At 50.6% G+C, this 11,275-nt stretch overlaps 1 protein-coding gene across 2 annotated transcripts; it reads right to left on the bottom strand.

Annotated features, from left to right (window-relative positions):
* Positions 1–352: 352 nt before the first annotated feature.
* Positions 353–2,330, bottom strand: MID1IP1 (MID1 interacting protein 1). Of its 2 annotated transcripts, none has more exons than XM_082278251.1 (2): positions 1,951–2,330; positions 353–1,563 (listed from the first exon to the last, which is right to left on the bottom strand). In XM_082278251.1, the coding sequence occupies exon 2, from the start codon at positions 1,412–1,414 to the stop codon at positions 920–922; it is 495 nt and encodes a 164-aa protein (XP_082134377.1). In that variant the 5' UTR covers positions 1,415–1,563; positions 1,951–2,330; the 3' UTR covers positions 353–919. The 2 variants fall into 2 exon arrangements, with proteins under 2 accessions (XP_082134377.1, XP_082134378.1); XM_082278252.1 differs by lacking the exon at positions 1,951–2,330 and adding an exon at positions 1,747–1,921.
* Between the last annotated feature and the right edge of the window lie 8,945 nt (positions 2,331–11,275).

Below are 11,275 nucleotides of genomic sequence, written 5' to 3'. Positions count from 1 at the left end.
AGATACTTCCCAAAAAAAGCAAGAGTCATTCCTAGGCTGTGCTCCAACTTCCATGAATCGCTGCCTGCAGAGTAACCATGACTCGCTCTTCTCAGATTTTGTTAAAGAGGCACTGACCTTCAAGCCAACACACACAGAGCAACTGCACTGTGCAGCTGGGAACAGCTTACCAAAACTCAAAGGCTTAAATTTAGTATGGTCATTCAAACAGTTTAGATATGCCAAGTTATCATCACTGCCTAATTGCTCCCTTTGATGGGAAAAAAAGGCCACAAAAGCCCCTCTCTTGCACACGCAGATTTCTTATCTAGTAAGGCAGGTCTGACTGTAACATAGAAGAAAAACAGAAGAATTCCAGATGTTAAAAATATCATTTAATTAAAGAAAGATAAATCATACCAAAAGTTTAGGTCACTCTTAGTTAATACATTTGCATTTATTTTAGAATATACTCTACATCTGAGTAAAAAAGTTTTAAATAAACTCCAGTACATGTACAACTGTGGGACCCGCCATCTCTCCCACAACAGAGGGATGCTCCTTAGCTCACTGGGTTCCCTCCGGGGTAACAGAAGCAATTTTGTGCTAGTTTCGTTATGTTCATCGGCTTCAGCGGAGCCTCCTTCTCAGCCAGCAATGCCACCACCTCGTACACGTAGGGGTTCAGCGTCCCCACCCAGGCGGGAACAGCGACCGCTCGCCCCGAACCGTACAATGAAGAAATACGGGGGGGGTCAAAATAATTAATAAACTAGTACTGATTAATTTACATCTCTTTCTCTCGCTTGTGCGTTGATAGAAAACCTGCTGCAGTCCTGGGAGCGCGCACGGAAGCCTCGGCCCGGGGCGCTGCCCTCGGCCACCGCAGCAGCAGCGGCAGCGCCGGGCGGCGAGCCCCTCGCCCCGCTCCCCCCGGCGCTCACTGCCCCCAGCTGCTGACGCCGATCTCCTGCTTGTATCTGTTGGTAAGGACGTTGGCCTTGCGGGTGAGCTTGGAGAGGACTGAGTGGAGTCCGCTGAGGTGGTAATGGAACTGCTGCTCCAGGTCCTCCTCCCCCTCGCCCTCCTCGGCGGGCCCGCCGCCCAGCTTGTCCTTCTTGCGGGCGGCCTCCTCGCCCGCCGCCGGCTGCACCACGCCCCACTCGATGTCGTTGCGGATGGACTTGAGCAGCATGTAGTGGCTGTACATGTCCCTGCGGGAGAAGTAGGCGCTGGGGTCGCCGGCCGGCAGGGCAGCATCCCGGGGCGGGCACACGGCGCCCGCCGCGTCCAGTTCCTCCAGCAGCAGCGGCACGTCGCGCAGCAAGCTGGGCACCATCACCGTCTGGTCCATGTTATTGACGGCGCCGATGAAGCGATTCATGGCGTTGAAGAGGGAGTACTTCTGGCTGTACGAGTCGCAGATCTGCATCATGCTGGCGGCCGGGCAGGCGTGCTCAGCGAGGCGGCTGGGACCGGACCGCGGGGCTCCTCCGGCGGCGACCTCTTCCTCCTCCTCCGCGCTAGCGGCACCGGCCGCCCTCCGCCGCGGGTTGGGCTCGGCGGCTGCTCGCGATCGGAGTCCTGCTGGGAGGCGGTGGCGGAGGCGCCGGGGTTAGGGGCTGCTCTCCCTCCCCCTTTACCTCCTCCCTCCCCCAGCCCGCCTTCCCGTCCCCTCCCGCCAGCGCCCTCTCCTCCTCCCCCGCCGCCTTTATCCCCAGCCCCGTGCCTTTCCCTCAGCCTCTCCCTCCCCGTCCCTTCTCTCACCCTCCACTCCTCCGCCTGCCCCGCTGCAGCCGCCGGGGCTCGCTGCGGCCGCTCCCCTCCGTACAAAACGAGGCAAAACGCAGAACTCCCCCCGCAATTCCTCCCGGGAACCGGGCGTGGCCGAGGGGATGGCAGACCCCCACCGCGCCAGTAAATTAAAATTCAAGCGGTCCCCAGCCGCCGTGCCGCGGTGATGGCACCCACCGTAATCCGGAGCTGTTTCCCGCCGCCCGTGGCCGCGCTCCCATCCCCGGCGCCGTATTTATAGCGCGTATCTTACAAAAAGGTGTTCCCCAGTGCCACCCCCCGCGCCGCCACGCCAGATAAAGGCGGCGGGCGGCGGCCGCGCCGGCTCCGCCTCTCGCCCCCACCGGGGGAGGGCGCCGGGAGCACAGCCCGCACCGCGGGCATCCCGAGAGGCCCGGCCCGCGCGGGTTGGTGCTGGCGGCAGAAACTGCGGGGCTGAGTCCCCAGGGGAGCCGCTGCAGTGCGGCGGCGGCTGCCTCGCACCCCAACCCTGGGACAAAGCAACGGCGGCCACAGAACGCTCCCGAGCGCCGGTCCCGCGCCGGGCGGGGATCGCAGCGAGGGGCACCGTGACAGAGCAGCGCTGCGGGCCCTCCCCCCGGGCCGCGCCGGGGCGGGGCGAGTGACTGACAGGTGATTGACAGCCCTTGCCGCGGGGACACGCGGGCCCCGCGTGCTGCCCGCGTTCTCCCGGCCCGCCCATTGGCTGCCGGGCGCGCGGCGAGCGTGACACCGGCTCCGCCCCCCCGCGCGCCGCGTGCCCCAGCGCCAGTAGGAGCGGGCGGCCGGGCGGGGAGGGCGCAGGGCCCGCGGGCGCTCGGCCAGGCTCGCGTCGCCGCCTCCCAGCAGCGCGCCGAGAGCTCCCCCGCTGCCGTCCCGCGCCGCGCCAGCCCCGGGTCGCGGGGGGAGGGCGGACAGCCTTTGGACAGCCTTTGGACAGCCTTTGGACAGCCTTTGGGCAGCCTTTGGGCAGCCTTTGTCTGTGTCCCGGCGCTGCGCGGGGCGGCCGGCATCACCCCACAACCTCACCTCCGGGCCCATCCAATCGGCGCGCCGCCCGGCCGCCCCCCGCCAATCAGCGAGCTCCGGCAGCAGCCAATGGGAAACAAGAGCACCCCCCCGCACGCCCCCGCCCTGGTAACAGGCGGGTTGGCCGCGAGCGCCGCCGCGGGTCACGTGGGGCCGAGCGGCGCGGAGGGGGGGGCGGTTGCCGCGGCAACGCTCGGGCATCACCCGGCGGCGCCGGGGCCGCGGCGGGCGGAGCGGCAGTGCTGGCGCGCCCCGGGCCCGCCTCTCCCGCCGCCGGGGGCCCGCGATGCCCACACGGCGGTAGCCGGCCTCAGAGGGGCGCAGCGGCCTGCCCGCAGCGGCGGCTCGGCCTCCCGCCCTGCTCCCCGCAGCCTCCGCGGTGCCCGGCTGCCGCCAGGCCCCGACCCGAAAGCAGGAGGCCGGTTCCCTGGGTGGCAGACCGTCTGTGTGAGGGATGGGACCGCGGGCAGCTCGTGCGCTGCGGTTACTTGTGATTGAGCAGTAGCCAGAGATAGGGACTGGTATAAAATGATGAGCTCTTAGCAGATAATTCACTACAGGGAAAAAAAGAAATAATCTCACCAGGCCAGAAAATTGGCCACGACTTACATTTGCGTCTTCATATAGATGCAGTGTGTCATTAATAGACCATTAACAGTTTTCTTGCCTTTAATTGAAATACAGCTTACACTGAACATTCAATAAATTGGAAAAAGCAATAAATCTTTAGAAACAAGGGGAATTGGTTTATTGTCCAACTTTCCAAATTAAAACAATTAAACATTTGAACAAATTAGAACTGAAGTCTTTACTTGAGGTTACAACATACTGCCTGGGGAGGAGAAAGAGTTGGCAAAAAAACCCCAGCTTGGAGCAGCAAAGGGGGGAAGTACCTGAGACTTCAGTGTGATGATATTATACAAATTATGGCCTGGGCATTAGTAATTTTCACCCACACCTATCTTCTTTGTTTCCCAAAAGGTATAGCCACACATTGTGCTTCCAGCCTGGCTTTAAATGGGTTTAAATGGCTTTAAATGTTTGCTTATTTTAATGAGGCGTGTGCCTCACCAGTTAGGCTGAGACGGATCATACTCAAGTCAAATTTAGCAGCATAAGGCAATTGGCTTTTTTATTTTTTTTTTTTTTTTGCTTCCTTATGTTCTGATCAAATTTGATATGCAGCATAAATGTCCCTGGTACACATAATGTATATCATGAACACAAGCCTGGGTAGGTTTGATTGCTCTTTGGTTAGAACAAAATAAAGGAACTCATATTCCTTACTCCTGTGGTATGTAATTGACATAGGTGTACACATGAGAGAAAAGAGATGGCACTTTTTCCACTCTTAAGAAAAGGTGATCCCATTTAAGGCATAAACTTTTATATGCAAGTGGCATTTGTTTGAAATGTGTCCTCTTCAGAATGATCCAGTTATCGTGGCTGTGCAGGGCCTAGAAGGGGAATCAGCTGGAAACCCCTTATCATGCCCTGAGCAATGAGGAAGGTTGCATGTTCACTATCTGGCAGTCCAAGAAGGTGGAAACATGTACCTTTGCCCAGCACAGTCCTGGATAAGGAGACTAACATGAAAACATGCAGCAGTAGTCTTTATCCAGCACCTCAGCTGGATGGAGCACTCCTGGTGTACAAGCCCAGCAGTGTGGGGGTGAAAACACCTTTCTGCTCAAATAAACTTGGTTCCGCTATTCAGGAAAGCAGGAGTCACATAAAACTTACTATATTAGCTAAAAACCTTTATTTTTCTCTGAAATGAATGAGGGCTGGTGGTGTTCAGCCCTTTCTGGACAAGAGCCTTCTTTCTTTCTTTCTTTCTTCTTCCTGAAGAAGACCAGGGATGAACTATAGCTGTTACTATTTAGCTGTTCTTGTTACTGAGCTATTAATGGCATTAACTGTTTGACTTAGCTGTAAACCAGCCTTTAGCCCCAGGAACACTGGGGTTAGTGCTACAAAGGTTAGCTATAGGAACAGAGCTGCTATGGGCCTGTCTCCTCTGGCAACATTAGCAGCTGTGCAGTGTTTTGCAAGCAAAGACTGATGATTCTGTCAACTTGCGTGGGTTTTCATACCATTTGCGAAGCCTATCTAATTTCTCTGTTCAGTGGCAACAGGATAACAAACCGTCTTTGTTCACAGTTTTCCTAAGACACGTGCTGGCACAAAAGAGGTGCCACTGGCACGCTGCAGACCAGAAATGGCTACACTTTGGTGGCTAGGAAGTTGTTCTGCTGCACAGTGTTTGCAAAATAAGATGAGATCTTGTGTGGGCAAGAAGTGATAAATATGTGCAAATATTTAGGATGGCAATTCTGCAGGCTGGGAGCACCATTTGGGCCAGCCTTCTAAGGGCAACATCTCTTGGGAATTTCACTTCCTCTCATAATCTGTTGTCAATGTGACATGGCAGATTAGAGTTCAGCCTTGGAAACTGTGAGTTGTTTCCTTCTATTCCTATTTGACATACATTTTTGCTCAAACTTGTGAACTGCTCCCATCATTTTGGGAGGCAGTACAGATGCACGCATTTAACACTTTCTCTTTCTGAAAGCGAGTCCAGTTGTACCAAACACTGAACTGAGGAAACCCGTCATTTCTTATCCAGAAGGAATGTATGTAAATTTATCATCTTAATTGATGCCTCTCCATGAGGTTCATGTAATCAGCCCTTGTAGCTTAACGTGCTAATGAACAGGGTAAGTAGAAATCTAATATATTAAAGGAATGCAGACCAATTTGTCTGAGCCCTGCTGAGACCTGCAGTGTACGTTTTGCAAAGATTTACTCATCTCTCTCCTATCTTTCACTTAGCCACCTTTTACTCCTCTTTCTGTTGATCCTCTGCAAGTGGAGTGATTCTCCAAAGTGCACAGAAACCTCTGGGAGGATGTGCATAGGGGTCAGGAGGATGTTTGGAGAAGGCAGTGACGATGGTAAATCCCCTTTCCCTCTGGCACATGCACAAATCTGCACGAAACCGCACACTGCACAAGAGCTCCGTGTCCTCACATCTCGACACAGAGCAGCCACTGAAAAGTGAAAAGTGTGGGATCCAGCAGGAGCTCTGCTGGCAGTGGGATCAGGGACCAGTGCTGGGCAGGTAGGTGGCTGTCTCAGGCAGCTGAGCTCCTGTGAAGCCCCTCTGAGTCGCCTGGCTGCAGTTTGCACCCGGGTTTCTCCAGGCCTGTCAAGTCCTTGCTTCCCCAGCTTTCCTGGAAATCATTACATGCACGGCTTCAATCTGTTTGCCAGTTACTGTGTATTTCCAGGGCCTGGGATCAGCTAGCTAGTGCTGTGAGGTCGAAACAGGCTGAATCCTCTTCCTCCTTAAAGGAGCCGGTGGGATAAATGCTGCCACAGATTGTTTGCATGGCGTGTGCGTAGCATCTCTCTCCCCTATCTCTTGCCAGCCTCATCCATCTTCCCTGGAAGCTGGTCTGAGCAGGCACTGCAGTGTGCAGTGCCCAGGACAGCAGCGGCCCTTTTCAAATGGCTCCTTAGTGCTGCCATAATAAGCCTGATAAATAAAACATGGCTTGCAGACACGGATTTACTGGAGAGGGCTAAGGGGGCTGTAGCTCCCTCATTAGTATCTCCCGGTGCAGCATGTGTGCTCCTCATTATGTGGCACAGTGGCGGTTGTCTAGTCATCCATGATGAGGCTGCAGCCACTCCAAGGATGCACCAGGGATCCCAGGGATTCTTTTTTTTTTTTTCTCCTGTGTTAATAATTGGAATTTAGAAGTAAAAAAAAAAAAAAAAAAAGCTTGAATATGAAGAGGATGAAGGGGAAAAGATTGCAACTGGGTCTGATTTTTTCTCCCTTGTGTCTCTGTAAGTCAGCAGCAAACGCAGAGAAATCCGTATAGCTGTGCTATTATGGAATTGGCATGAGCAGGATCGAGACCTTTGTATTGTACAAACTCCTTTTTTTGGGGAGCTTTGTTACTGTTCATTCTAAAATCCTGCTCATAAACTTGTGGGTGAAGTATAAACTTTACCATCTCCCTCACATTTTTTGTCTTCTGTTCAAGGCAAAGGAAGCAATTTGGCTGATTTCAAGTCCCTCAAAGATAGGGACTCAGGAATCTGGGTTAATCTGAGCAAGGCTTGTGGAGGTTTGATCCAGCTTTTCTTTCTGGCCATCGCTTAAATCCCTCCTACCTCCCGCATACAAGTTACAACTGCATCATCTTAGTAACCCTGTGACCAAGAGGCATGAGAGTCTCCTCTGAGACTGTAATCTCACTCTAAACAGCTCTCTGGTGGGTGCTCGTGAGTGGCGATACATCATGCAATTTTCTCCTTTAGAGGCTTGCGGTGTCATCTCCACCGTGATCGCTGCCCTGCCCGGCCAGTGCCGGTGAGCCAGAGAGCAGGGCCAGCCTGGGAGCGTGTTCCTGGCACAGCTCTGCACGGCTGGGGAGTGCGTGGGGTCATGAACAGTGTTAGCAAGATCTGCCCCTTCCTCTTTGCCTCTCATCCATGCTCTGGCAGGAAAGAAACCTGTTTAGGATGGCAGGAGACTACTGGTGTAGCAAAGTAATCCTCAATAAGCTCAGGACTTTTCTGTAATGGTATTTAATATGCAGATAGTCAAACGAATGCCACCATGATGTATTTTTATGGACAAATATTATATATTAAGCCCTGATTTATACATTTGAGCGTAATACCTGGGGCTCTGAGGAGAGCCTTTAATCTCTGTCAGCGAGGCAGCACGCATGCTAAAGCGCCGAGTAAATCTGCACAGGAGCGCTGAACTGAGCGCAGCATATATCAGAGTTCTCCCGCCTGATAAAATTAAATACACGAGACCACCTTTCTGTGACATTACCGGGTTGATACGCAGGGGCTGGCACCAGGAAATACTGATCTGTACTTCCCACTCGGACCCAAACCTGCACCATTCCTGCTGCTTCTGCCGTCCCAATCCCAAAGGTGCCATCTCAAGCTCCCAGAAAACGTTCCTGGGTGAAGGAAGGTCTCTGTCCTCGACTTTCCCCCTCTGCTTCTATCACCTTGCTCCCATGTGACTGCCTGGGTGCAGCTGAGGGGGTGCCAGTGCCCTATTTCCCGTTCACCAGCACGTGTAGTAAGGTGAGCATCGTCTCAGTATGGGGTTCTGCATTTAATAATCTCACCAGCTCAACTGTTTTTATCTGAATCTTCCTCCTGAACTGATAAATCTAAATTGCACATTTTCTAACCCGCTTTAGCTGAGGGGGAGATCTCGCAGGTATCCTCAGGTGACGCGCGGGCTCTGCCGCGCCTCTCCGGCTCCATCTACTGCACTTTTCTGGGACTGCCGCCCCTTCCCGTCCGCAGGCTGGCGGCTCCCGCAGGAGCTGCCCCTTTATCCCGCCGAGCTGGCGGAAAAACGGGAGCTCTGGTTTTGTTTGAAAGGCTCGAGCTGTCCAGGTGGTGAAACAAATACAGTACGCGTTCATACAGTCCTATAAATTGTAGTTCATCGTTGTAAACCAGTCACTGATTTTCAATGCCTGGCTTGCTGGGTGAATTCTTCGCTTCCCGGTGCTCAGAAAGAGAAGGTGCAGAACAAAGGTGGCCACCGTCACTGAAGCTTTCCGTGCTGGCTGATGGAGCAAGAATTGGGGCCATGGCAGGACGAGGGGCTGGAGGAGAGCTCTGTGTGGGGTGGAGGGGCCCTACATGGGAGCAAATCTTCCACTTGCTGCTGGAAGATGCCAAGGGGGAATATGTCAGCTTGGATTTCTGCCATCTGATGGGGACTTACAGGGTGGGACTAGAAGCAGCCGAATTTTCCTGTGAAAGTCCTATCTCTTCATTTTACATTCAGTATTAAAAGAGAAGCTGCTCTGAAAGAATATCCTACTTTTCGTGTCTCTGTTGTTCAGAGCTGACATGGAGGCGTTACGTGTCCTTATTATAAGCGCTCCTATTATAGTGTGGTTTTGGTTGAAGGATGCTGTATGGTTAAAGATGACTATTACAACCAAAAATAGTACCAGAGCTTCCCAAACTTATGACTATTATGAATTTGTATGATTAATATTTAGTTGCTCTACAAAAAGCACCAAAAGCTGGAAGTCAAAATCAGAATGAAGTTGTGCTAGGGACTGCATATAACTTTTTTTTTAATATATCTATTCATAGTGCTTATTTCTGTAGGTGATAGATTAATATAAAAATACTGCCAGTCTTTTTCAGGGTTGTAAAACACAAGGTACATCATATATTATTTTTTAATTGAAACTCAGATCAGCTGTTTGAAATGAATTTGTTTCAATGGCAAGTAACATATTTTTCCGCAGTCCTTGTGAAAACTGGAAATAAGGTGGATTTGGCAGCTTAGCCTATGAAGTTCTGGAGCAAATCCGTAAACCGAAAGACCACAGGGTTTTGTCCTGGCTTTGATGAAGTTCTGAAAAGAGCTAAATTAAATCCATGCTGTAGCCATATGTGTAATTTTGTTCTACTGGAATAGCTTATAGCTGTCAGTGAATTTCTCTGTACTCCCAGCATTGTGTAAGAGATGACACAAGAACCTGAAGATTACTCTCTCCAGTAGTAACATGCATTTGCAGCCTTAAAATTATTACAACAGCATTTTTTCATTTACATGGCTGGAGAGAATCTGTTTTTGCAGTAAATTTGTATTTCAAAGCAGATTTTTGTGTCCATCATTATCAGTGGTTTACAAGATTTCTCTTTTTTTCCCTCCCATTTGGGGATGTGGGAACAAATGAAATAAACCCATCATAAAAAATAATTTTGTCCAGGTGGAACATAAACCAGCCAAAAAAATATTATTCTACATGGCAAATAAAAAGCATATGCTGTATTATTTAAAGCACAGCCTCCATATTCACATACAAAATTAATGCTACAGTGGGAGGTAAAACTGATGGAGGCAGACAATGAAAATATTAGGAGTAAAACATCATGCCAGGAACAATTCAAGCAGAGCCACTTGCAGGGTCATGGTCGTATTCCATTTCAAATGGGCATGGAAATACACTGTGGGTTATTCTTCTCCAGAGATACACACATAATAAGCACCTGCTCCCCATGTCTACTCTTCCCTTTTAACTGTTGATTTATTGGATGTTTCTGAAAGCTGTGGCCAGGCTTGTGAGGGATATATAACGTGGTGCCTGCAGGAAGGAACGGGAGTGGGCAGCCGAGCTGCCACACTTGCAGTCCCTACTGTGGGGTGAAGGGCTGAGCAGGATTCACAACAAAAGCTGGCTGCTCCTCAGCTTCCAAGGGGAAGGACACCACTGGAAAGTAAATCATAGTCATTGTGCCTGGGTCGCACCTGGGAAAGTCGGTAAAAAATTATAAACTGTGTTCCTTGCCTCAGACTGGAGTAAATGGTGGATTGAGAGGAGAAACACACAGCGTTCAGCAGTCTAAGGCACCAAAAGGGATCTTTGCCATCACTAGGTATTTGTCTTCTACAGCATCAAGGGAATGATATATGAGTATAAAACATAATATTGCATGTGTTTTAAGGTAATTTTCAGAAGATTATGAAACCACCCTTCCTACATGTGTGAGAAAGTACATACCACATACTCCCTACTACACTGGAGACAGTACCACCAGCAAATATTTTATTCTCATCCTGGTTCTCCCCGGGTTGAGGGAGTTTCACTCCATTCCTCCTCTGAAGTGGAGCCTCACTAAATAAGGAATGAACATAATCTTCAGATAATGTTGAAGAGAGGTCACTACAAAGAGACTTTGAATTAATATAATGTTTATCCCTGTAATTTAATTAAAAAAAACAAAAACAAACCAACCCACACAGTGAACCTTCTTGCTCTTTGCCCTACTATTTCACTATTCTCTTCTGTTTTCTTCTCTGCAGCAAGAGTGGAGCTTTGCAGCGACGAGGTCTTGAGATATTCTAGTCTTGGCAGTCCTTGAGATATAATGGCACAGCATGCCCATTTAGAAACAAAAGAAAGAAAATTATGTTTAATTAAAAATGTGAATCAGAAAATGTAGTGCTATTGAGAATCATCCTGAACTGCACATTCTATGTACATGGCTAAAAAAAAGATGCACTGCAGCAACTGGAGTAATTCATGGTTCAGTTCCCCTATGATGGTAAGCAGTTTATTGACCTAGAACTACAAAATCATTCAAAATTACATTTGGCAATGCTGAACTTCTGACACAAATCCCCTGATGTAAGGAAATGGAGAGGGCAGCCACACAACCTTCCACTGAGCCCTGCTGCATCTTTAAACAGCAGCAGGAGAGGTGCACCAAGTTCAGAAAGGTAGAAGAGCCATATAGGAGCAAGGAACTCTTGCATTTTAGCCCTGGCTCCTTCAGTGGTCCTGAGCCAGTCACCTTGGGCCAGACATTCGGGTGTTAATGAGTCAGAGTGCAGGCCAGGCTTTACACAGAGCTTCCTGTGCTCATTCCTGAGCCCCTTGGACCTGACTTACAC

Source organism: Coloeus monedula, assembly GCF_965178545.1.
Source record: "Coloeus monedula genome assembly, chromosome: 3".
Lineage (NCBI taxonomy): Eukaryota > Metazoa > Chordata > Aves > Passeriformes > Corvidae > Coloeus > Coloeus monedula.
The sequence above is the reverse complement of the archived record's forward strand: the minus strand, read 5'-3'. Positions and strand labels throughout refer to the sequence as shown.